Source organism: Erigeron canadensis, chromosome 1 (assembly GCF_010389155.1).
Source record: "Erigeron canadensis isolate Cc75 chromosome 1, C_canadensis_v1, whole genome shotgun sequence".
NCBI lineage: Eukaryota > Viridiplantae > Streptophyta > Magnoliopsida > Asterales > Asteraceae > Erigeron > Erigeron canadensis.
Window position 1 is genome coordinate 58,758,128 of NC_057761.1, and position 27,527 is coordinate 58,785,654.

Here is a 27,527-nt window from a genome sequence, read left to right on the forward strand (position 1 = left end):
TTTTAATAAAAATAATTTAAAAAAACTAATTAATCCGACGTTGTTAGTACGTATTTGACAACATATTAAATTCCTCTTAGAATTGGTGTCGATGATGAAGTCAAAGTTTATATTAGCATGTATTATAAAGTCAACCCAAAATTTTTGTTCGAAACTTAAAAATCTTTACATAATTACATTATTGTTCTACATTATTTTTAATGAGTTTACTAATACAACTTTTTTTTACTACTTTCCTATATATACTTATTGTAATTCAATATATGTTTATCTGAAAGAAACTTATAAACTAGAGATTTATATATACATCTACATTCGTTAGTTCAAACTCAAACCCAATTATTAATTAACATAGATTCTGAAAACATGCCCCCAGTAAGAAAAACATTATAAACAACTATATCTCAGTTTAATCAATTAATAAGTTCTACATACAATATGTCTTTCGAAAGACTTTTTTGTTGGGAAAGAGACCACATGCAATTGCTGAAAGTAAGTCTCCTTTCATGTAATGCAGTTATCGTTTATTAATGTTTAAATTCTATGCATCAATTTTTTTTAACAGCAACTTTATGTATCAACTAATATATATTTAATATAGATATAAAATATAGATATGAATAATTATGAGGCGACCGTGCATTGCGCACGGATATTAGGACTAGAATATATATGTGACTTGATATTTTAACGAATACATTCGATAAGAAAAATGGACAAAATTTATGCAATTAATTAATATGCTTCTAATTAATTGTTATTACTTTGTGTTGTGATATATATATTCTAAAATTAAATAACACATATAATGCTTTTTAAAAGAACTTCGTGTTCGACAATTCATTTTTTTATTAAGTTAGTATCTGTCATAACTTTGATACTTAAACTATACCTATCAAATTATATTTACATAAAAGTATTCATCACAAATCAATAAACATGAATATGAAATTACGATATATAAAAAATAATGGAAACCCAATAACATATAATTTGATAAATCAAGTCTTGTTAATTATTATCATATACTAATGTGATTATAGCAACTGAATTAACATAAGTTATAAGATAATAATTAATGGAAACCCAATAACATATAATTTGATGAATCAAGTCTTATTAATTATTATCACACAATAATTAATAAGTATTTGTATTTTGATGATGAACACGGTATCCATTTGGACAAAAAACAGGAATTAAACACATGGGACTGGAAATGTTTGTGGCCTTGTGGGCCCACCGCATCTTTTTCGTATAATGTTCACTCCGTACATGTTAACCATTGCTTCTTTTCAATATTTTCCCTATATTTTAAAGAGTGTGTGTATTGAATCTACTACTCCAACAAAACTTAAATCAAATCCAATTATCCATATATTCTTAAAAAAAAAACGAACATGGTATCCGTGTAATGCGACGACAGTGGTCAGGAAAGCGGTTTAATAATGTCGATGATGATATATTGGTGGTGGTGGCAATGTCAAGTAGTGTAGGTTGATATGATTGTGATAATGAAAATTTTTAAATGATAAAAGCTTAAAGTGTTAATTATTAAAATAAAGATTCAGAGTGTAAATTTATTCATTAAAGACAATTTTGTTATTTTTATAAAAACTCTTTCCCTGGTGCGTGTTTATTAAGGATAATTTAGTAATTTTGTATGTAACTATTGTGTAACTATTTCTAAAAATGAGGGACGTGATAATTTTTATAAAATAGTATAGATAATTACAACTGTGTAATAATCCAAATATACGGAACCGATACAATGTAAAATAGGTTATCACTTATTGCATTCTTATCTTTAAAATATACGTTGGTGTGATATTTCCATAATGATCGAACTAAAAATACCTTTTAAATTCTCTTATATTATATATTAAAAATTAAAAATTGATTGGCTTGTTGCCACCATTGCATAAAACAACTATGGTCTTGTCGTAACCATTAGGGTCTTATCACGACCACAACATGTAACATAAGTCTTTCACCCGGTCACTACTTAACTGACAGCCATTTCATTCCTTCTAAATATTTAGAAGATGATGCATTAAAGCCTCATTTTGATTCAAGGCAGGGGTGATACCAGGAAAAAATTTTAGAAGGGTCAAAATTAAAAAAATTCATGAAATATAAATTTAGAAGGAGGCAAAATGTTAAAAACTTATAGTAAATTTTTAAAAATCCATTAAAAATAAAAAAAATACATAACAAAATTTATATTTTGAAGGGGACATTAGCCCCTTTGCCCCCTACTAGGCACGCCCCTGATTCAAGGGAGTCTTCTGGCGGTAATGATGGCTTTCAAATCCGGCTTAGGCATAGGTCGAGATGGATGACAAACCAAGACTTGATATTTCGATGGACCTAATTTTTTGTTTTTTAATGTATACATATGAAAAAGTATCTATATGTAATTAACTAAGTCCAATACAAACTTTAGCAATTATTCAAAATCTAAAGCTTACATAAAAATCCCGCTTACAAATTATTACCAGATCAAAAAAAATTTATATCATTTTCAATTAACGGAAAAATAACCGCAAGCTATTTTGTAATGTCCCTGTAGACATACGAGTAATTACTAATACTCAATAGGGTAACAACACATAATACATATCACATACCCCAACTTATATGATAATTTTTGGAAAAATTATTATAATGGTCAAATTTAAAGGCCTGTATCCAAATATGGACACCTAAAAAAAGAATTTACCATAATGGTAAAAATATTCTTACTACCTACCTATATTAGTAAGAAATACCAATAACCAATTACATGATGACAACTATTTTTATTGGACCCACATGTATACTAGTTTTTGTCATTTTTTCCTTTTTAAAAATCTACAATTTTATTTTAAAGTTTCTTTTTATACATTTACTTTTTATAATGTTTCTATCTATTTTTGTTGGTTTTATAATTTCTTTTTACTCTCTTTTTCCTTTTTATGAAATTTCTAATCTTTTTGTATACTTTTTTTTCTTTAAATAATTGCATCCGGTCGAATAGCTCACATACGCAAAACAAGTCCATATATTGGTTATTATTTCTAAGTATCACTTTTATATGTATATTTTCGTTTATCCATAATTAAAAAATTCTTATTCATTTCAGTTTTAGTTTAATACACTCCAAAATTGACTTATCTAAAAAAAAATAGAATTAAGGTATGTGATGATACAAAAAATCCTTTTAATGAACTCAAAATCTGTTTTATTTTAAATATAATACGATTAGTTTAGAAAAACTAAAAATTTTTAACTTCATTTTAATCTTTTCAAACATTTAATTTCTTGTATTACTACATACAATAAAGACATTTTTATTTTTTTAGACTAACTCATTTTAATATATTTGGGAGAAATGAGCATGAAACTAAAATAAACAAGTGAAAATATATGTATATAAAAATAGGATATTAACAAATATTAACCAATTATTCCGTCATTTGTCTAGAAAATACTAATAAATAATAATAAATACATAAAAAAGAGAGTAGATTACACTAAATATATATTTATACTAACAAAAAATGAAATCAAAGCTAATAAAATATTGTGGAGCTCACTTAATGACACTTGTCATATTTTGATTGATTTTTTTTCTTTCTTACTAAGAATGTTAGGTAGTAAGGAGTTTATGACAAAAATTGTAATTTTTTTTGTAGGTGTCTAAAATTGGACATACACCTTCAAAATTGACCATCTACGTAATTTTCCCATAATTTTTTGCACTGTTAGATATAAATTATTATTATTTTATTAGATTTAAAAATCACAAAAGATCTAGTGACAATGACTAGTTATTATTAATTAACATTAAGAGAGTAAATACATAGCGATCTACATTGTCTAAACCAATAGCTTATAAAGAATGATAGAAGCAATTTACATTATCTAAACCAATTTCTTATAAGAATGATAGAATACTTCACAAATCATCAGCTAGCTATGCCAATATATATGTTTTCTTAAATAATATGATTTTGCAACGTTTTAACTTTTATTTTTTGAACAATAACTTTTGGTATGTTTATTAATATATTACTGATCGTCGTTTTTTTTATTTATAAATATGCCTTATATAATATAATTTGTTCTGCCTAGCTTAGTAACCCTTTTTTTGGCTCGTCTTAGATCAATAAATTCATAAAGACGGCCCTGATATTTCTAGTAGCTCAGTTGGTGACAATAGGGTGCTACAGAGTCCAAATAACTAGCTGTGAAAAGAAATTGGGTTACTTCTTTGAAGATATTAATTACTAATTATTTTGTATTTGTAAAGTTAGAGTTACTTGCTATCGTTTTAGTGCTAAATTAGAAACACTTTGTTGGGCGCTTTAAGAAGAATTTAGGATGTGGATTAAAATTAATTAATTTTGTTGTTGTTGGCATGTTGATGTTTAATTATTCCTGCTGCACACTCGGGTAATTGTTAGTGTTACAACGTCAGAAAAGTATTTTTTCCAAATAAGGATAACACCCATATGACCATATCTCATCAAATAAGTATTATATTTATTTAATTTAAATATATAACGTACCAAGTCCGTATGTCGGGGCCAAGGTGGTCAAGTGATTTCGTGCCTACTGGTAGTTTTGTCTTATATAGATAGTGACATAGTGTAAGTGTATATATATACAACTATATATACAAGGGTAAAAAGTTTTAAGAGCGCGTTTGGTTCAGAAATTTTGATGAAATTTAGTGGAATTGGAATTGAATTTCATTTTGTGGTACGCTTGGTTGTCAAAAGATGATGAAAATTTCATTCCATTGAAATGTAAACATTCCATCAAATGATGAAATTTTCATTCCTTGGGGTTATTAGATGAAATTTGATTCTTTCATTCTCTTGAATTTTAATAAAACAAAAAGCATTCCATCAAATTCTATTCCTTCGGAATCTAATTCGGTTGACAGATTTCATTAATTACAAAAACATTCTGTGAACTAAACGCGCCTTAAGAGTTTATATTTATATACATATAATACTTATTTATGTATTTCTCATTATAGCTCAATGATTGAGCATCATTTTACATGTTGGAGGTCCCGAGTTCAAAATATGAGAAAAACATTTAAAAAAATTTCACAATAAAGTCTTCCAGTGAAACATGTTTGAGTTATGGGGCATGATTTTATCCCAATTAAATGTTGTGCTTTCGGCGATTTAGTTGAGAGTTTCTCCTCCTACTAGGTATTGAGGGTGATGGCGCTCTCTAGCGTGAACCCGATTAAGACATCGTAAGCTAATCCCATGCTATAATATGATCCTCATATTTAAAAAAAATATATAATACCTATTTCCTCGTTGCAATTTATTTAACTTTTAGTACTTAACTGGTTATTGTACTCACACATTGTCGTATAATACGTTTTTACACGATAACAATGTAACAATAACAATGACAATATTGTAAAGGTATAATAAATTGTATTACAAAGTATATATGACATCAATTCAAAAGAAAACCGTGTAAAATACACATAAAAAAAATACTATATATACTAACATTTTTATTTTATTTATTATAGAGATTGTTGTATGTTACAATTTTTAATTGGATCAGAATTTGTATACACTTATAAAAGCTCAAAAAGTATTTTATAAATTTGACATATGGAGTGAAAAATTTATTGCCATACATCTTTACATCTTTTGAAGCTCCCTTTGTTTTTAAGTGAATAATATTATTGTTGTAAATACTGTTTTCTCTAAAAAATAGAATTCACAATATAATAATAACTAGCAATATCCGAAGCCCTGGTTTGCAGGCAGCGGTGATGCGGAAAGGAGGTCTAGTGGTGTCGGTGATAGTAATATTGGTGGTGGTGGCGGTGTCAAGTGGTATAGGCTGATGTAATTGTGATAATGGAAACTTTTGGAAGATATAAGTTTAAAATGTTAATTATTAAAATAAAGGTTTAGAGTGTAAATTAATTAGTTAAGGCAAAACATAAAAAGTCAAAAGTAATTATGGTAATTTAAAGATAGAATTACCTAAAATAAAAAAATATCATTTCTTTTATAAGGGGGTAAAGATAACATAAAATACAACTCCCATATTAATAACTGCGTAAAACATATAATGTAAACAGTAAAAGAATAATGAAAAGTAGCATCATGAAGAAGCTGCTTATTCTATCTAAAAAAATTAGACACTTCCCTTTGAGATGTTCCCAAAATTTGACAAACAATCACATATCTTTTTTAAATTTGTGTCGAGTAAACACCATTGTTTTTTTAGAGTATGTTTTATCTTTTTTCTTGTAATTAAAACACTACTTTCCATGATGTCATCAATCAAAAAGTCCTATACATTATTATATATAACTCTCAAATATTGTGGGAGCGTTTTTATTCGAAGATAATTTGAACTTGATTAGTGACTTACTACAGGTGAGATTTCTCGTTGGTGCTATAAAATCTATGGGCACTCAGTTTTCTATGGTAAGTGAGTTAGTAGCTTTATTTGGCCTTTCTATCTTGCTTTGAAAATTTTTATAAACTGACCTGAGTTTTCTGTAGTTCAATGAAATCGTCCCACTGGAAAGCTACTGTAGAGTATTCAATAAGTAATTTGAAAAGTGGGGTTGGTTTGTATGTTAAAAAGAATCGTCACTAATTATCAATTTTTGGGTATATCTATAAGGCTCTTATGGTATACGAACGGTACTGTTATGATAAACTTAATCAAGGCATTCTGTTGGTTTACGTTCCGTGTTGAACCAGGTCTAATTCCTTGGTTGTCAGAAGGCTGGTTAGACTTAAAACATGTCATTATATCGGATTATCGGTACAACATTATCCTAGGTCAATATATACTTTGTTTAGACTCAAGAGCGTGAACACATTTTAGTATTTTACTCGTGATATAACATCTAATTAATAGTCGTCCATCCATCTAACTATATGTCTAAGACAAAAATATATACTACAGTGCAGGATTAGATTGACTACAAATTGAGGCGGTTGTTTTTTATGTTTCCATCGATTTGCCTTGATTTTACGAAATGCACCTACAAGGTACTCGATGCATGAGTCCATATCATTCTTGAACGTGGTTGAACAGGTCGTTCTGTTACATGACATTATGATATCACGTGCATGACTACAAAAATGCCCACGCACAAAACCCTCAAAATTCTGCATGTTTCATCCAACAATATCACATCAGAGAAAAACATACTAAATAGCAAGTGCAAGTAGAAAAACAAAATCCAATCTTACCTTGGGTGGTTTCAATATGGTATACGTCATTGTTTTGAGTGTCTTTATTAGGATATTCTCATTGTATAGTGCCGATGACTGGTCTCCATAAACAGAGCCTCTCATAAGTGCATGTGGGTTCATTGAATAAAGGATTGGCATTCAAAATCTGATTTTGTATGGAGATAAGCAGTTGGAGGATAGTCGAAGTGCGTGGCACCCACATTGTCTCCTGACCACCACTTGTTTTGGGAAGGCTCAAACGAACCTCACCACACTTGTCCAAATTTGGGTTGATACCAAGACCGCCAGAGTGATAGTACACTAGCTGTAACCAAAACATTGGAAAAGCTTAGACCAACTGGCATACATGCATAAGTGCAAGTGTCTACATACGACTTTATACACATCCATTAGAAAAAAGAAGACGAGGATTACATACAGGTGGGCTTTTAGGATAGTTCATTGGGAAACACACATCAAAGAAGAAGAGACCATTATGATAAGGAGTTCCCTCTGGTCCGACAATTACAGCTCTTAAAAGATCTATCCGCGATTCATAAACCCTCACATATATGGTGCCTGCAGCCAAAATTCGTGTTTGCATATAACCCTACTGTTGCTGATTAAGCTCAAATAACTTGCTTATATATTGATTAAGGAAAAGGTTTATATTTGACAATCAATATTACTGAGGTATAGGCATACCAGGCAGCTGTTCCTTAAGAATCTTCCACTCTTTACGTATTCTTTTACCTGGCAGCTGAAACGTATCACGTGTACATATATCAGAATTCTGTATTTAAGCAAGTAATTCCAAAAAAATAAAGAGCACGATACTGTTATTCCATAGATATAAACAGCAACACAAGTACCTGGTTCATATCATAATTCTGTGCTGAAAAGAAATGATCCGAATGGTCCATGACAGAGTCAAACTTCTTGAAGTATTTATACCTTATCTTAACATCTTTATAATCAGCACAATCCTGGTTCACCAATGCATCTTCCATTATAAAGATGCCAGCACGTGAACCCTGGTTAGCCTCCAGAATCTTCTGAATCGCTGAATCTGGTTGTCTTACACTACTAGGTGTGTGCGCTTGTAGAATAACATCCTACAGGACCATACACAAACACAAAGGTGATCATAATTTTAATTTGAAAGGAAAACAAACTATACTAGAGATCCACAGTTTGATTTCTAACCATCATATATGCGGCATCATTGACAAACAGGTTGTTGTGCTTTGACTTTCATCCCTTCCTTGACCAGAACCTTAGTAACCAAACAAGGAGTGTAAGCTGTGACGGTCCATGACCAAGGCACATAATGATCGTCTGGACCATGACCTGTTTCAATGTCTTGCAACTTGAAATAAAAAAAAGTCCCGGTTAACAGGCTTTGTAACGATTGTGGTTTCCCTTTAAAAAGAATATGAACTTTTTATTTTTTAACTAATACTCATCTACATAAAGGTGTGTTTGCTAAACAGGCTAGGCGTGGTTGGATGCAGAATGCAGACAAAGAGACTCAGGGTGTTGCTTCTGAGCCACATTTAGTAGATCATGATAAGTAGAGTTCAGCGAATGGATCAACCAACATCTTTTAAACAGAACAGTTTATATGCATTAACAATACCAAATGGCTGACTCCGCCTATTAGGACCCGCTCTTTGTAGCTAAATCTGACGCACTGTAAAATGGTGATAGGATGCAAATGGGGGTTAACGTGACAGCAAGCAACACGTCACAATTTGGAAAAGTATGTTAAGATTTAGTCACTTCATCAGAAAAAAAAAGACAGAGCAAGGATTGGTTTGCAAGCCACACATTCATAAAGTAGAACCATATACATGTACACATAAGTGACCTGAACAGCATAACGAACAAGTAAGGATACTTGATGCCTATGAATCTACAACTGAAACATGAAAGGGGAAGAGAGAAAGAAACTCGCACCGTCCTCTTTTCGCTCACTGCATCATTGAAGTTTTCATCAAAAACAACCTGATGAGCTTTTGGTGATTAACGACCCATACACAACAGAGGAACAATAATCAATCAAAGAGATGAAAGGGAGAGAAAGGAACTTATACCTTCCTCTTTTTGTCCAGCGCATAATTGGTAGGTTCATCATCCATAATACTCCGCTTTTCAATTAGAGAAAGGAATTCCTGAGCGCCCTTTGCTCCGATTTTGTCAAATCCATCTAAAAGGGACTTGATGCAAGACGCCACATCATTTTTGAACTCGATTGAGCAGGTGACATCACTAACAAGACAGCCAAGTTGCAGCCCTTCCATGTAAGCTTTACATGCCATTTTGATATCACCTACACGCGTACGAAAGTGGCCAACTACAAAATCCTCAAAGTTCTGCATGCATGCATATCATCCAATTAACAACTTCAAATTAGTTAACCACATGAAACAAGAAACTACCAAAAACAAAATAATAAAACACACACAAACTTTACCTTGGGTGGCTTGTTCATGGTATGTACCATTATTTTGAGTGATTTTATAATGGTGTTCTCGTTATATAGTAACGAAAGGTATTCCCTGGCTGTCATTGCATTTGCAATTCCACTAAAGTAAGGCTTTGTGTTGAAAATTAGATCCTGTATGGAGACCAGAAGTTGGAGCATCGTTGTGCCGGGCACCCACAAATTTTCTTCTCTGACATCTGTATCGAGAAGGCTAAAGCATACTTCACCACACATGTTCATATTTGGACTGATACAAAGACCAATAGAGTGATAGCGAACAAGCTGACAGGGAAATGGAAAAAAGATAACAAAATAAGATGAACCACTTACTGAATAAGTTAGACTAACTGGCATATTTGTGTACATCACACAGGAGCAATTAGTTAATAGAAGAGGAAGTGGATGACGTACAGGCGGGATATAAGGATATTTATTTGGGAAGAAGACGTCAAAGAAGAAGAGACCGTGATGATAAGGTGTCCCCTCTGGTCCGATAATCACAGCTCTTAGAAGATCCATCCTCGATTCACAAGCCCTCACAAAAATAGTCCCTGTACCACATAAAAAGAAAAAAAACTTGAAAGTTACATGCTTATTTTTATATAAGCATAGCAAAAAAGTTAAGATTTTTATAGAAATAATTTTCGAATGAATCAGCATTATATACGAGGCAAGTGTTGCTCAAGAATCCTCCGCTCTTGCTTGATAGTGCTGCTAGTCCAGTCAGGCTAAAACATATATGATAAAAATCAAAATGTTCAGCAACGTAACAAATGCAGGGGAATGTATTAATGTTAAGTGAAACACACATACACACGACGTACTTACATGTTTCATTGCACAAGTGTACGATGAAAAAAGATGATCGGAATGGTCCTTGACGATATCAAACTTTTTGAAATTTGCATATCTTTTCATCACGTCATCATCATCATCAGCCATTATTAGGCTGCTGCTAGCAATGTGTTGTTCCTCGGGCTCAAAAATCTTGTCAACATTTGGAAAAACATCAGGGGGAAAATGCGAGAGGCTTTCGATAGACTTCTTATACATAGATTTTTGGAATTCGTCAGACAATGGCTTGGGGGCGTAACGGGATAGGATTTGAGTCTTGATGACAAACATAGGTTGTCCTTCTTTTACATACATTCCGTCCTTGATCAGAACCTTGACAACCTCACCGGAAGTTTCGATGCAATAATATTGATATTCTTGTTCCATCATGATCAATCGATGGGGCAATTTCCTAACCTGGTGACAAAATCACTGCCCTTTGATTATGGAATATTCTTTTTATTATTATTCACACACACTTACATATGATAAGGAATTCTGATAACCAAAAAATGATCAATCTTCTTCCCACCCTAACCCTAACCCTACATCGCACATCCATTTAAAGTATACACACATATTTCTTTATATATAAAAAATGGTAGATTGATAGGAACCGTTTGATCATGTACCGAAGCAAGAATAGTGTCAAGGTAATTCAACCACCTCTGGCAATATCTGTATATATACACATCTATAAATGTATAAGTCATTGTTTTGCGGTTTAAGCTTCTTACCTGTGCGTGACCAAACGAATCAACAAGCCAACGAGAGCCGTCGTTTATGGGTCCGACAAATGTCTTCGGGTAACCCCTTCTCTCTTTTTTTTTATAAATAAATAAATTTTAGTATGTGTTTACAATGCACACTCGCTGAAGAGTGAAGACAACGTCATGTGATTACGCAAATTGAAATCAAAACCTGCAAATATTCATTCTCCTTTAACCTATCAGCTTACGCACGCAATTAAAATTGAAAATGAAAATGAGTATGTGTTTGTGATATGTGATTTAAATCTATGTAGGGTAGCAACAAATATGGTTTTAAAAGGAATCAAAGAATTGAAATTCCAATCATTTGAAATTTGACGGAATGTTTTTATTTTTTTTAAAATACAAGAAATTTTTTTCCCCATTTTCAATTCCAATGTTTACATTCTTACGGAATATGATTATTCTTCTTTGAATAAACAAACGCACAAAGGAATGGAAGTCAATTCCAACTCATCAAAAAATTTCAAATTCTGTAATTCCTTTCTATTTTATTGTGTGGTTTTTTAATTTTAATTTTTTAACTTTTTTTTTTTGTTTTTTCTTTTTATAAAAACCCATCGCAAAAGGGACGTGATATTAACACGAAAGCTTTTTATACTTTTACGGAAACTTTAATATAAGTCCAATAATACCCTTGTATTGGTCAATCCAATTAGCCAAGCACGATAATAATTACTGTCAAATGTAAATCCCATTCCTATCTACGGAGTATCTTTCGCTTCCAATGATCTCAAGTTTTCAACTGAAGATATTTTTTAGATCACGAGAGTAAGTACTCGTGCGTTGTTGTGGTAGAATGGTAGGATAATATGTTGTGATAGTCAAATGCCTTTAGCCGTACGGGCTCCACCCTCGGATTTAAAAATTCGTCGAAAGTTGCAACACCCCAAAGATTTTAAGGTAAAAGAAATTAACCCCTTTTCATAGTTTCGACATTAAATTGATTTCCTTGTATTTTATTTTTAGATATAGGGTTAATTTAGTTGGAACTTTAGCGGATAGCGGGTATTTGTACCATCAAAATTGATGAGGGGCGTGGCACTCATAGGAACTGCCAGCCATTTTCCCATCCTATTATTCAAATTTCCACTTTATTCTTCACCATCTTCTCCATGCAATCTTCTTCCCATTTCTTTCAAAATCAAAGATTAATTCCTTTAATCTAAGGATAGAAATCATAATAATAATCATCACCATCAAATAATCTTCATTCAATAATTGAAAAGTTAGGGTTTGTGGGTTTTGTGGTGGTGGTCGAAATCTCTAGAGGAAGAAAGGAAGAAGAATTTCCAACTTAAGTCTTGCATTAACTTATTGTTTGTTGAGGTATTGAATTCCCCTAATTTATTTTTCATCTCTCTTTTGAAATTAGGGTTCATGGAGTGAACCAATTAGGGGATTTTTGCTAGAATGTGATTTATGGTTAATTTTCCCCAATTCTTTAGATAACCTAGTTGTCGTTGAGTTATATGATATGTTTGATTATGAAATTGATAAGTTCATGTGATAATTTGGGTTTATGAGAAAAGATGAGTTTTTCTAGTTATTGAAATGATGGTGAAAATGGTAGGTTGAACTACCTTTCGTGATTGTTGGAAATGAAAGTAACTCATTGACAAATGGGTTGGGTTTAAGTTTAGAAAAGGCTAGTGATTGAGAATGGCTAGGTTGAGCTAGTCAAGATTGTGAATATAAGCTTATGCACTTTCATGTTATGATCATAGGTTGAAGCTTGTTTGTGCATTATTGTTCTAGCGTTATTGTCCTTGTTGCGGAGGAGGTGAGAATATTTGCATACCTTTATGTATATGTTGGATCAATTGACCACATCATGTTGAAGCCTTTTGTCCATGTGTGGTGTTGACCACATCATGTTGAAGTTTATTTATCCATGTGTGGTAATTGATGCGGCATTAGCCCATGTGGGGCATAGTGTTTATGAGGCCTAAGAACCCCGATAGTTGATCTATTGAGGTCTCGGAACCTCCGGTGGCCTAAGAACCCCGATAAATGATCATGATTATGTTGTTTAGCTTATATGGATCCATATATGTGTTGATAGTGTGCAAGGTGAGCATGTAAATGTGGCATGACGGTGTCATAGGTTACATGTGAAAGTCCTTGCACTTTGCCGTCCTTTGTATCCGTAAATGTATGCAAGTATATTCACTAAGCCTTTGCTTATATTTTAGTTGTTTACCATTTTATAGGTAGTTTCGAAAGAAGGAACTAGTGTGTTGAATTGGAAAGAGTTGATTAGAGCTTGAAGTGACTTTTGCAAGACTTTGAAGGTAGTAGGTCATTCTTGGTTGAATGACACTCTTTTGGTATAGAGGCTTAGAAATCCCTCTCCTCATGACTCTTGGTACATTTTGATTTATTGGTCATGCTTTTGTTAAAATTGTGTAAATGATCAAGTGTAAAGTTTTAGCAAATTGTGAAGTTGCATTTTGGACGAAAATAGCGTCAAAATGGGTAAATGACCCATATGATGGTGTTCATGGGATTTGAAACAAGTTGATGTTGTAATTATGTTAAAATGTGTCTATGTTGTTGTTGTCAATCTCTGGAATGTGTTTTGAGATATTTGTTTTGAAATTTGAAGGTTACAAGTTTCATCATGTGTTGAAATGGTTTTAGGGTTGCTGATCAGGTTGCCCACTGCGGCGCAATGATATCCTACGTCCAGAATTTTTATTCCTCCCACTGCAGCGCAGTGGGAGTGTGTCAAACTCACTGCCGCGCAGTGGGACTTTTCTAGACTTGAGCCCGAAACTTCCCACTGCGGCGCAGTGGGAGTGCTCAACTCCACTGCGGCGCAGTGGGGGTAAAAAAAAATGTGTCGTTTTTTCGGTTATCGAGTCTAGTCATTTCAAAAGTATATCGAATGACATTTCTAATGAAAGAGCATGAAATTTTAAGAACACCCATATAACTTTTATAATTTATCGATTTACGATTTTTAAGATAAAAGATTTTGAATGAATTAGAGAAATTTATGGAGGAGAGGGAAAAAGAGTGGTTGAGATTTGAGGAGAGAGAAAACAATGAGTGGTTGAGATTTATTTTAAAGGTATTATGAATAAGTGATAAGGGTATTTTAAGGTTTTCACTTGTTGAAAGTTGAAATTTTGGGTGGAAAAAATGCTTTATAATGTAGTATAGATATTTTGTAAGTCAATTCAAGATAACTTACTTATCCCTCGATTAAAAATCTCTAATTCTTTGAAAAATTGAATATTTCATGGCGGTGGCTTCATCATCGGCGGCGGCAGCATCTAATACAATCAGTCGCACACATCATCATCATCATAACATCAACAAATATGATGTATTCATAAATTTTAGAGTTTCATGTACTCGCTATTCGTTTATGGTTCATCTCCACAAAGCTTTAGTAACCGCGTATATTAAAACATTCGTGTGCAGCAACAATCCGCAATACTCGAAACCCGAAAAGATAATAGTGGAATTCAGGCCTTTAGTTGTTGTCTTGTCGAAAATCTTTGCAAATTGAAGTCGTGACTTGATGAATTTGTGTTGATTATGGAAAGAAGGAAGAAGTTTCATCATATCGTTATACTTTTTTTCTATCACTTGATAATGTAGATGTTAAGATCATATATATGTAGGTGTTAAACTATTAATATATATAAATATACTAGATTTGTAAACATGTCACCTTGGTGAAAGAAGCGAAAGAAATGTGGTGGTTGAAGTACTAATTCGAAGACATTGGATAAACACAATTGAGGGTAATACAACAATTTCATATATGAATTCCGTGAATGGATCAAAATGATCCTTGTAAAAATCAGCTCCCATCGTAAAAACCCATTTTTATTTAGTTATTAAAATATATCTTTATTAGTTTGTTGCTATAATAATCTTTCAAAAATTTAAAGTTATCTATTATGACCGTATCACAAATTAATTATTTGATTACACTATCAATCCTTTATATTTTAAAATATCTCCATTAATATTTTACATCAATTATCTACACCACTCAACGCCATCACCAACAATAGTCGTTCTCGCCACCACACCGTCACCGTCATGGTACGACCACTGACGTATTATGCGGGTACGGTGTTGGTATTAGCGAGTAGAGTTGCATGTTTAAAAAAAGGCGCCTGGTAACCCGACCACCTTTTTGGTAACCCGACTAGACTTTTTGCAGCGACCCTGACAGGGGGGCCGCTTTTATTCTGCCATATTTACCATTAAAGATATGAGGGCCCGCATTTTTTTTACTTCTTGGAGCGACCCTCGCTGCAAAAAGTAGGAGTGGTCGAGTTAAAAAAAAAAAGTGGTGGGAATATGGGGGCGTAAAAAAATCTCAAGGACGAAACATGTAATTAACATCATCCCGGCAATTAATTTCCCTCTAAAATATTCTTTCTTCTCGTATAAATAATGATAAAAGAAACTTTCCAATCATTACATATTTACCCCTTTGCACACCCTGTTTCTCTCATAACACATCCCCTCTTTTTGCCCTAATAATAATCACTCTCTTTTTTCCGCCCCAATCAAAAATCGCCTCCATCCACCCATCACAACCACCGCCGGAAAATGGATCCACAGGTTCAACAAGCACAGCTCGCCGCAATACTCGGACCGGATCCGTCCCCATTCGAAACCCTAATTTCACACCTGATGGCTTCATCAAACGAGCAGCGCTCTCAAGCCGAACTTATCTTCAATCTCTGCAAACAAACCGATCCAAACACGCTGTTTCTGAAACTAGGTCAGTTATTGCAGCTTTCGCCGCACATGGAAGCACGTGCCATGTCAGCAATCCTGTTGCGAAAACAGTTGACTCAGGACGATTCATTGATTTGGAACAGGTTATCTGTAACTACTCAATCTTCACTTAAATCTATTTTATTGAATTGTGTTCAGAATGAAGAAGCTAAAACTATTATGAAAAAGTTGTGTGATACGATTTCGGAACTTGCTTCGACTATTTTGCCCGATAACGGTTGGCCCGAGCTCTTGCCGTTTATGTTTCAATGTGTTTCCAGTGATAATGTTAAGTTGCAGGAGTCTGCTTTTTTGATATTTGCTCAGTTGTCGCAGTATATTGGGGAAAGTTTAATTCCGCATATTAAGCATTTGCACGGAGTGTTTTTGCAGTGTTTGACTAGTTCAGGTAGTGCCGATGTTAGGATTGCGGCGTTGAGTGCGGTTATTAATTTTATTCAGTGTTTGAGTACGAGTGATAGGGATAGGTTTCAGGATTTGTTACCAGCTATGATGACTACGTTGACGGAGGCTTTGAATGGTGGACAAGAAGCTACTGCGCAAGAAGCGTTGGAGTTGTTGATTGAGTTGGCTGGGACAGAGCCGAGGTTTCTGAGAAGGCAATTGGTGGAAGTGGTTGGGTCTATGTTGCAGATTGCTGAGGCGGAGACTTTGGAAGAAGGGACCAGGCATTTGGCGATTGAGTTTGTCATTACATTGGCGGAAGCTAGGGAGAGGGCGCCTGGTATGATGAGGAAGTTGCCGCAGTTTATTAGTAGGTTGTTTGGGATTTTGTTGAGGATGTTATTGGATATTGAGGATGAGGCAGCTTGGCATACTGCGGAGAATGAGGATGAGGATGCTGGTGAGTCTAGTAATTATAGTGTCGGTCAGGAGTGTTTGGATCGGTTGGCTATTGCTTTAGGTGGGAATACTATTGTACCCGTTGCTTCTGAACAGTTGCCTGCTTACTTGGCTGCACCTGAGTGGCAGAAACATCATGCTGCGCTTATTGCTCTTGCACAAATTGCCGAGGGATGCTCAAAGGTGAGATTTTATTTGTTGGAGTTAATTATTGTGCTTTTCTCGTAGTTTTATTAGCTAATATAATTTGTTTTACATGCAAGCAAATATAGTGTATTAAACAATATGATAACGTGTCAAGGTATATTTATCGAGACATACCTACTAACTATATTGATTCTGGCTGCATATGTTATGTACTTGTTATATTGCGTAAAAAGATGTTACCTTCACATTTTTTATATCTTACTGCTTGCTATTCCCAAGGTTTTGAATGCTATGTATAGTCTTTTGAATGCAATTAAGTTGATTTGGATTAATGAATTTAGGTGGGAAACATGTCAAAAAAATTTCTTGCGATGATTCTTCTAACCAAATTATTTTTTGCTGCAAATTTGTGTTCTTGTTTATATTGTGTAGAAAGATTTTAGTTTACCCAATTTTCCTATGCATGTTGTGGTTGTTATTCACAAGTAATCATTGTGACTAATAATCTTTCAATGTTCAAATGACTTGGTGATTCAGGTGATGATCAAGAATTTGGAGCAAGTGGTATCTATGGTTCTGAATTCTTTCCAAGATCCTCACCCACGTGTGAGATGGGCTGCAATTAATGCAATCGGGCAATTGGCTACAGATTTAGGCCCGGACTTACAACTTCAGTACCACCAAAGAGTGCTACCTGCTTTAGCTTCTGCTATGGATGACTTCCATAACCCGAGAGTCCAGGTCAGTGGTGTTCTTTATCAATGTATATGTCAGTTTGTTGTTAGTTATAGAAGTAAATAATCTAAGGAATTGAATATCTAGTTATATTTTTCTAGATAAGATGCCAACGTAGCTATAAAATATGTATCTTTAATTGGCTCATTTGCCATTATCATTGCTGTTTAAACAAGAAAGACATCTTTCATTTTTAATGCACATAAGGGACAGTTGAGCTAATACTAGACATAAACAGATTGGCTAGAATAAGTATTGCTTATCCAACGACAAACTCTTTGGCTCAAACTTGGTAGTATTATCGATGCAGAAACAAAGACATTTGTACTTTGTTATGCGCATTAATCTGTACACCGTCCAATTTTAGCCATACACCACTAAATGTGCATAAGGGTATTGTACTGTACAACACTGTAAAGCAAGATTAGTGGTGTATGGCTAAAACTTGGTGTTGTACAGATGACCACCCATTAAAGAAGGGAGTTCACTGTCTTATTTAAGTATATATTAGTAGACAATATAAAGTTTGAGCATAGCTGACAAGATATAATGGCATCATGTTTTTTGATAGCACTTGCACTGGCATGTTTAGTTGTCTGTTTGTTTTATATGTTAATCTTTATCATCTATATTAATATATTTTCTGTTTTGCAGGCACATGCTGCTTCCGCTGTGTTAAATTTCAGCGAGAACTGCACCCCGGATATCTTGACGCCATATTTGGATGGTATAGTGAGCAAACTTCTTGTATTGTTACAGGTAAGTTGGCTTGGACATTTTGATTGATATCAGCAGACTAGGGCTGCAACGAGCCAACGAGTTGAACTTTTATTGAATAACCCGAGCTCGAATCTATCGGCTTGAGTTATTATTGAGCTTGATCCAAGCCTTAATATTAAACTTGAAATACTTAAAGAGCTTAATACAAGCCTCTAGTGGCTTGGATCGAGTAGTTATTAAGCTCTCGCATAGTCCCATGTATAGTAAAGAGCTTTCCCGCTTATGAAGTTCATGATGTATAGTAGAATGCATTCTGCTTTGAACTTTAGATACCAATGTCTAGTACCCCACTCCTTATGATCTGTGTTAATGTTAGACTTGGGTTAAAGAGATATTAGGGTTGTAATTATAAAATGATGTTATTTTTCTAACGTTGCCTTTTAACTTATGGTATGTTTTATCTAACTCAAGTATAATCTCGAGCTTTTTGAGCCAAGCTTGAGCCTGCATACTGATAACCTGTCCAGCTCGGCTCGGTTGCAGCTTTAAGCAGAACTAGATTGCATATCTTTTACCTTGAATCCCTTGGAAGAAATTTGTTCCCTTTGATATTCATAAATGATGTTTTTTTTGTGTAGAACGGTAAACAAATGGTACAAGAAGGGGCCTTGACTGCTCTGGCATCAGTTGCAGATTCGTCGCAAGTAAGCTCACCTTTTGACTATATAGTATCTTGCATTAGAGCTTCACTTTGGATCTCTTACTCATATGCTTGGTGCATCAATAGGAACACTTCCAAAAGTATTATGATGCGGTTATGCCCTATTTGAAAGCTATATTGGTGAATGCAAATGATAAGGCTAATCGTATGCTTCGAGCCAAAGCCATGGAATGCATTAGTTTGGTTGGAATGGCTGTTGGGAAGGAAAAGTTTAGAGACGATGCTAAGCAGGTATGCTCTTATTTGTTTAATAGTTATATTCTAAGCTTTAGAACTTTAGCAACTATGAAGCATGCAGACATCTTTATACTTTCATGTTAATTTATTCTTGATTTTTGTAATGTTTTTGCTTATTTGTTTGTCAAGTCTGTTTGAACTACTTACATACTTTGTTTTTTATATAAATAGACATGGTAATGGTTTCTGATTTTTGTAAAGGTGATGGAAGTGCTCATGTCCTTGCAAGGATCACAAATGGAGACTGATGATCCCACCACCAGTTACATGCTTCAAGTAAGTGTTTTTTTGTTTCAAAGTGCATATGTATATAACTATATAAGTAGGTACTTATCACCCTTTCCTGTTTCTCTGGTACCTTAGGCGTGGGCCAGACTATGCAAGTGCTTGGGACAGGATTTCTTACCGTATATGAGTGTTGTTATGCCTCCCTTGCTTCAGTCTGCCCAGCTCAAACCTGATGTAATCATTACCTCAGCAGATTCAGATAATGACATTGATGAATCTGATGATGAAAGGTATCGTACGTTTTTGATTAATTAAAGACAAATAACAAATCTAGATTTAAAAAGGTTAGTCGTAAATGCAATGTGTCATATACTGTGCAGTATGGAGACCATCACACTTGGTGATAAAAGAATAGGGATCAAGACTAGTGTTCTTGAGGAGAAAGCCACCGCTTGCAACATGTTGTGCTGTTATGCCGATGAGTTGAAGGAGGGATTTTATCCATGGATTGACCAGGTTGGCTCTTGCATTAATTATTATATTTCTGTTGTTCTGGTATGCTCACCTGCTAATGTGTATACGTATCAGGTTGCCCCAACCCTGGTGCCACTGCTTAAATTTTATTTCCATGAAGAAGTTAGGAAAGCGGCTGTTTCAGGTTTAATATCTGATATCTTACACATATTCCAAGATGACTCGATATGCAGAGTATAATATTGGGATGCATTTGTTTTTGTTAGCCATGCCGGAGTTGTTGCGTTCGGCCAAATTGGCCATAGAGAAAGGGCTTGCTCAAGGTCGTAATGAATCTTATATAAAACAACTGTCTGATTACATAGTTCCCGCATTAGTAGAAGCTCTACATAAGGTTATTATCTTCGTTTCAAATTGTCTTTAGCATCATTTGGCTTGTGTGTGAATGCGAAGAATTGTGTTCGCTATATAATTTGTTTTTATCGTTACAGGAACCTGATACAGAAATCTGTGCAAGTATGCTGGATGCTTTGAATGAATGTATACAGGTTTGGGTTTTCTTCGTCTAATATGTGAATTAGTAGTCATGGTCCTTGTAACTGTCCTGTGTCGTGACTCCATAACCATTCTTTTTCAGGTGTCTGGGCCACTTTTAGATGAAAACCAGGTCAGAAGCATTGTGGATGAGATAAAGCAGGTAATTACAGCAAGTTCAAGTAGAAAAACAGAAAGGGCCGAAAGGACCAAAGCTGAAGACTTTGATGCCGAGGAAGGAGAATTGCTTAAAGAGGAAAATGAACAAGAAGAAGAAGTCTTTGACCAAGTTCGTGTTCAACAACCCTGTATTTCAATTTAGCTGAAGTAAAATAAGTGATCCTATTTTGTTCTGTTTTTGTTTGTTATCTAATTTAACATAACTATGCGTTGTTTGTACCTGTGCGTTGTGTCGCAGATCGGTGAAATCTTGGGAACACTGATCAAAACATTTAAAGCTTCCTTCTTGCCTTTCTTTGACGAGATGTCATCCTATTTGATGCCTATGTGGGTAAGTACTTATGCTACTTATCAATCTCACTTGACCCCTTTTTTTTACTCCTATTTGTTTGTTAGTTTATGACATTGGCTTTTACTTAACTAAAGGGCAAGGACAAAACAGCTGAAGAAAGAAGGATTGCGATTTGCATCTTTGATGATGTTGCAGAGCAGTGTCGTGAAGCAGCTCTAAAGTATTGATTCTTCTTGTGTTCTGTACTTGAAATTTGAAAGCATACATGCTGCTAGATGCGGCAAGATGGGCAGATCGGGAAGGCGGGCTGGTTAAATGGGTTGAAACAATCCATTCTTTCAATCTGACTTTGCGCAGCTTTCAGTTCATACTGTGCATTCTTCTTTCAGCTATCCTTCTGATCTGACCCATTTGAGATTTAACCCGACCCATTTTTGATTAATTTGGCTGAAATTGCCCCCTCTACTGTCCTAGTTATCTTGTGATATCGGTTTTAACTTTTTTGTATTATATGCGAACAGGTATTATGATACATATCTTCCTTTTCTTCTAGAAGCATGCAATGATGAGAATCCTGATGTCCGACAGGTCAGCATGATTACTGACTAAGATTTTGTCTGTTTGGTTACATCTGAAGTCTGAACTAACCCTTTTTCTTTACTCTTCAGGCCGCTGTATATGGACTTGGAGTTTGTGCAGAGTATGGTGGAACTGTTATAAAACCACTTGTAGGAGGTAACATATGATAAGCCCATAATGTAAGGGTTACATGTTGCTTTCTATTTTTATTAACTTGGGTTCTCTCCTTTTTTTTTCAGAGGCTCTTTCAAGGCTAAATGTTGTAATACGACACCCTAATGCCCTCCAGACTGAAAATGTAATGGCCTATGATAATGCTGTTTCTGCTTTGGGGAAAATATGCCAGTTTCATCGTGATAGTATCGATTCTGCTCAGGTAGATGCATGCTTTATTTTATAGCTAGCAACTGGTGAAATTTTTTAGGCATCATGGTGTGATTGTGTGGTTTTGTTGTTGTGTTGTCTTGGTAGATTATTCCTGCATGGCTAAGCTGTTTGCCAATAAAAGGAGATCTTATCGAGGCTAAAGCTGTTCATGAGCTGCTTTGTTCAATGGTTGAAAGGTTAGTGGATGCTTATCGCTAAAGGTGGCAAGTTTAATAATTTTATATCTGGTTACAGTATTCATTTTAGAATCACTTTAAATAAATTATTTGTTTGATTAAAATAAAAGAATTCTCACAAATTCTAGACCTGACTGGACCCTTATTTAAAGGTTACCCTGCTTGACTTATTACCCAACTCACCCATCTCCTCTGTTTTTCTAACGATTCAACTCTCTACGTTACAGGTCAGACATGGAACTTCTGGGTCCTAACAACCAGAATATCCCAAAAATTGTTTCTGTATTTGCAGAGGTTAGTTTTATTTCTTTTGTACATTTAATTTTTTGGGTGTTGAAATGCAAGAAAAAAGGATAGGCATTTTAAAAGAGCTGACTATCTTTATATAAATTACTTAATAAATACCCAAGGATAGGCATTTTAAAAGAGCTGACTATATATAAATTACTTGATAAATACCCGATCATAATGAGGTTGACTGATAAACTTACAAAACATAACCTGAATTCGCTACTCTGCTTTTGTCAACTATAAATTCTATTGGCATACTTATGTCATATGTGACGTAACATAACCTACAAGGCTATAATCATATCTGCTTACTTTTTCAACCTTATTGTTTAAGGACTTGACTTGTTTGGCTGATATAAAATTTGTTTGTTTATTTTTGAAAACTTGTATGAATTATAGATTCTTTGTGCCGGCAAGGACCTTGCCACAGACCAAACAATTAACCGAATAGTCAACCTTTTGAGACAACTCCAACAGACACTGCCTGCTGCTACCTTTGCTTCAACATATGCAACCTTGCTACCTCAGCAGCAACTCGCCATACAAACCGCCCTTACATCGTAGCATCATCACCCATCATTTGTATACACAAGATGTTTCTACAAAGTTCTGCTACTTGTCATTCTGGAAACTGCGTCGGTTTTATGTGTCACCCATTCTTTGCGCCATAAGATGTTTCTGCCATTGAGTATTTCAGCATGATGTCATGCAACAACCCCGGATGGGTTGTTTGGTTGAGTGTGAACAAGACGGGAAGAAAAGTTGCATATTTGATATTTGCTATGTATATTGTACAACTATTTTAGATGTTGGTCATCTATGGTTGTAAGGTTTTTTGGGTCGCCAAGAGTTGTATCATTAAAGCAACTCTGATTGGAGTTTTGGGTCATTTTTCATTACTTGGATTGACAAAATGTGACATAAATCCGTCTTTTGGACTTTTGGCTGTTTTTTTTTTGGGCTTTTATTGATTTGCAAACTTCTTTTGGTAAATTGGATTCGAGTAATATTAAAGAGTTATGATTCACCATTCACCAACCAAGTTGAGTTGACTATTTTTCAGCGAGCGACTCGACGTGGATGTATGACTGCTTGTTTTTTTGTGTGAGAATATATATTAAACCATGTTCGATAAACCACTTCCGCATAATATCAAATTCAGCGGGATACCTTGATTGATTTCAAATAATCTTATATGTGATTAGCCTTAATGAACTCGAGCTAATACGCAACTCAACGATACATGTAATTATACGAACATACTAAACAGTGTAAATGAAAAGATAACCACCAATTCAAGGCTTCTAAGCCAGTATTTTAACACGAGTTTGAGTTTTGATATTTTATTTTTGTATTATTTTTTTTTTTACTAGAACAAGATTCAATTTAATGAGTCGATAACAATAGTATAATCTGAGTCGACTCTAGGGTTAATTAAAAGATTTGTAAGTTTTAGATTATGAGTTTGTGTTTAAAAATCAGAATGTGTTGACTTTGAGAAAAAATATACTAGTATCATAGTCAACTACTCAACTGGGTACATGGATGGGATGGGAGTGGTGACGAGGGAGTCTTCAACTGTTTCCGACAAACATGGAGGTGTATTAGTTTAGGCGGGAGTGGTTAAGCAAAGCTTCTCTCAGGATGTTCAACTGTTCCGACAACCTTGTGTGTTTTAAGAGCGACCGTTTCCACCTTAAACAACAATTCATTTTATTTGTTGATGAATTCCATAGATTGACAAATGAAAAAAAAAAAACAAAAACAAAAACAAAACAAAAAACTAAAATCAACATTAAGATGACTATAATTAATGTAAAACATTCAAAGTCTTCTTCTTAATATTTTATGGATAAAAAGTTAAAAAACAACTTAGATTGAACATATATTTACATAATTATAATTATAAAACAACCATATTACAATGTTTAGACGATTTTTGAATTTAGAAAAAAAGAAGAAAGAAATAACATTGAATATAACTATCTACCATACGTTCTCCTCTTTTGCACCACGATAACGCCACCCTAAAACCATCAAAATTGTCAAGTGTAATCAAAATTAAATGTCTCAATTTTAATGTCTTTCTTCTTATTATTGTAGTTGTCTCCAATTTATTGGTTCACTTTTAAAAAACTAGAGTAATGCCTAGCTGCATAATGCTTCAGAAGTAAATATATATAGTTTGACTAAATTCCGTAGGTATTAACTGAAATATAAGGTGTAATATGGTATATTCAGTATTTTTCATATTTAAGTTTTCAATAATTTAACAACTTTAGATAACTTTGTTAAGGAAATATAGAGAAAATGTTAGCAAAAGTCAGTAATTCACTACAAACAATATTGCATTTGTTCACACTTTTTTTTGTTCACACTTTTAGTTAGCGTGAACAAATTAAAAATTTTGTCACGCTTTTATGTGTGTAAAAATATATATAACTAAAAGTGTAAATTTCTCCACATGAAAGAGTGTAGAATTAAAAGTTCACACTTTTTAGTGTGAACATTCATAATTATTTTGTAACACCTCATTTGTTCACGCTACTATTTTAGTTAGCGTGAACAAATGAGATGTTACAAAATAATTATGAATGTTCACAACTTTTAAATCTACACACTTTTTAGTGTGAAAAATTTTTACACACATTTAGTTCTACATATTTTACACACATCAAAACGTGATAAAATTTTTAATTTCTTCACACTCATTGAGTATGGACAAATGCAATATTTTTTGTAGTGATTATATGTTCAAAAATGACAATTTTTAAGCTTAAATTCGATACACTTTGTGTTAAGTGTATTATAAGTCTATAATACTGTAATATTTATACGTATTATATGGAGATCAGAAACAAATTTCTTTTAGTTTTTTCCGTATAAACCAAAAACAATTTTTTGTCAGACTTCTTTTCAGTGCCATTAAAAAATTTATATATTTCTTAATCACCATTAGTGGATAATTATCAATATATTTCATCTATATTTTATTCAATGTTTAAACACTTAACCTGAAATTATGTACTATAGAAGTTGGTTTTGCTGGTGTATGATTTAAAAAGATGCTCTTGGTTGAAGCGTGGCTCCAAAAGATTCTTATTTGTACGTCATCATCCAAAACTATTTACTATCATTTTATGTACTTTTCGAAACTCAATTAAACTTCTAATGTAATTTAAAATAAAAAAAATATGAATATTTAATCATATAGATGCAAAAAGGCATTGCTTGTCTTATGTGGGTAGGTAATTAGTCTCAATTATATTTCGTATTATTCCCCGATCCCTTTAATTTTTAAATCTTGGACATAAACTGGTTTAATTAATATGGAGTAACTCCAAAAGTAAAGAGAAATTCAAATGCCTGGAACAATCCAAAAATTTTCAAATACTAGCATTAAATTGTAGACCAATAATGTGAAATTTCCATTCAAAGTTAAAACTGATCTATTATATTAATAAAGAAAGATTGTGATGACATAAGATTTTTTAAAATTTATATTACCACACATCCCTTAATTTAATTATGACATCATCATATTTTTCAATTTAAAATTCAAAATATATTTTTTTGATAGATTTTTTTTTTCAAATATGCATCATTAATATAAATTTTTATTAAATGTCCATATTATTATTTAAGATTTTAATCACCTTATTTTTTCGTACAATATGCCGAAACTATGGTATGTTTTTTTCCCAATAACTTTTTTTTTTGCGAACCGAATGTGTTTTAACGTGTGTCCACAACTATACAACTTTTGTTTCCATTTATTTTTGTTTTTCAACAACATATGGTAAAGCTACCAGGTATCATTCGATTTATTTGCAAAACGTCTATCAGGTAACCCGGGTTGAAACCGGGTTGATTAGCTAGTTTTAGAATGCATATAACTGGGGATCGTAAATGAGGGTTAAATATAAACGACTTGTGGCACTATTTACTAATAGGGTTTAGTATTTGGGAATGTAAGTAACTTTTACATTTTTTCTATTGTGTGAATGTAACTTTCATTTGGTTCATTGTATGTAATCAACCCCGCCAAATTGAACGATTAATGTAAAAGTGTATACGTGGCACGCCATATGAGCTGCCACGTAGAAGTTTTTGATCGGTCAACCTTAAAATTTTACATTAATCGTTCAAATTTAACGGGTTAGTTGCATACAATGAACTAAATGAAAGTTAAATTCTCACGATTGAAAAAATATAAAAGTTACTTACACTTTTAGATACTTAACCCTTTACTAATATTACCAAAGGTATATTGCATACTTTGAAAGAGATGTAAATGTTGCACACCTCCAGTGGCGGGTTATCGGAGGGAGAAAGGCCCATTCTCATGGTCAAAAATAACATAAAGTTTTGTTTATGTTCATTAGTTTGGGGTTTTCCGCTCTACTAAGTAGTGAAGGTGAATAAGTTCTTTAGTATGGACTCGGTTAAGATAACGTAAACTAGATTTTCTAATGTGATTAAATGATTCACACCTTTCAAAAAAATAAAATAAATAAACTTAAAGTAACTTAAGTTAACTAAAAACATCACAATACAAATACCACATCAAAAAATATTCAAAAATTGTGGTTTTAATAAGTTCATAAGACATTTAGGTTTTCCAAATATGAAAAATTTAAATATTGTAACCATGAACATACATGAACTCTAGAGAACAAATGTTTGAGAAAATATATATAAAAAAAAAAAGGAACGCGAATTATATATTCATATTTGTTCGTTTTATTACACGAACAAATTTTTGTGAATGGAAGGAATATAAACAAGTTATTCAGAAAACGTATTGACCAGTTCGTTTGTGTATTAAATTCGTTTACCTGTATAGAAAGAATCTATCCATAAAGGGAAACATTAAAAAATATACCATAAGT

At 33.4% G+C, this 27,527-nt stretch overlaps 2 protein-coding genes and 1 pseudogene across 2 annotated transcripts; 1 reads left to right on the plus strand and 2 right to left on the minus strand.

Annotated features, from left to right (window-relative positions):
- Window positions 1-6,899: 6,899 nt before the first annotated feature.
- On the minus strand, window positions 6,900-8,128 carry LOC122596159 (annotated as a pseudogene).
- Window positions 8,129-8,448: 320 nt separating this feature from the next.
- On the minus strand, window positions 8,449-10,935 carry LOC122596168 (putative ubiquitin-conjugating enzyme E2 38). The gene is made up of 6 exons (XM_043768701.1): window positions 10,535-10,935; window positions 10,382-10,425; window positions 10,126-10,265; window positions 9,703-9,996; window positions 9,323-9,601; window positions 8,449-8,595 (listed from the first exon to the last, which is right to left on the minus strand). The coding sequence occupies exons 1-6, from the start codon at window positions 10,933-10,935 to the stop codon at window positions 8,449-8,451; spliced, it is 1,305 nt and encodes a 434-aa protein (XP_043624636.1).
- Window positions 10,936-15,783: 4,848 nt separating this feature from the next.
- On the plus strand, window positions 15,784-23,586 carry LOC122600629 (importin-5). The gene is made up of 20 exons (XM_043773378.1): window positions 15,784-17,117; window positions 17,619-17,822; window positions 18,471-18,575; window positions 19,175-19,240; window positions 19,324-19,488; window positions 19,696-19,770; window positions 19,858-20,012; window positions 20,103-20,238; window positions 20,311-20,380; window positions 20,463-20,590; window positions 20,688-20,744; window positions 20,834-21,019; window positions 21,149-21,241; window positions 21,337-21,422; window positions 21,724-21,790; window positions 21,871-21,937; window positions 22,021-22,157; window positions 22,253-22,344; window positions 22,572-22,638; window positions 23,035-23,586. Exons 1-20 carry the CDS (start codon window positions 15,900-15,902, stop codon window positions 23,197-23,199), a joined length of 3,339 nt encoding a protein of 1,112 aa, XP_043629313.1. The 5' UTR covers window positions 15,784-15,899; the 3' UTR covers window positions 23,200-23,586.
- Window positions 23,587-27,527: the final 3,941 nt, after the last annotated feature.

What these genes read in the sequence shown, in the direction of transcription:
- LOC122600629 (XM_043773378.1), top strand. Translation starts at nt 15,900, where the DNA reads ATGGATCCACAGGTTCAACAAGCACAGCTCGCCGCAATACTCGGACCG. An exon ending in AAGAAGAAGTCTTTGACCAA is followed by an intron (nt 21,020 to 21,148) that starts GTTCGTGTTCAA and finishes GTTGTGTCGCAG; the next exon opens with ATCGGTGAAATCTTGGGAAC. An exon ending in ATAGTATCGATTCTGCTCAG is followed by an intron (nt 22,158 to 22,252) that starts GTAGATGCATGC and finishes TTGTCTTGGTAG; the next exon opens with ATTATTCCTGCATGGCTAAG.
- LOC122596168 (XM_043768701.1), bottom strand. Translation starts at nt 10,935, where the DNA reads ATGGAACAAGAATATCAATATTATTGCATCGAAACTTCCGGTGAGGTT. An exon ending in GCAATGAAACATGTAAGTAC is followed by an intron (nt 10,426 to 10,534) that starts GTCGTGTGTATG and finishes CTGGACTAGCAG; the next exon opens with CACTATCAAGCAAGAGCGGA. An exon ending in TCTTGAGCAACACTTGCCTC is followed by an intron (nt 10,266 to 10,381) that starts GTATATAATGCT and finishes TATGTGGTACAG; the next exon opens with GGACTATTTTTGTGAGGGCT.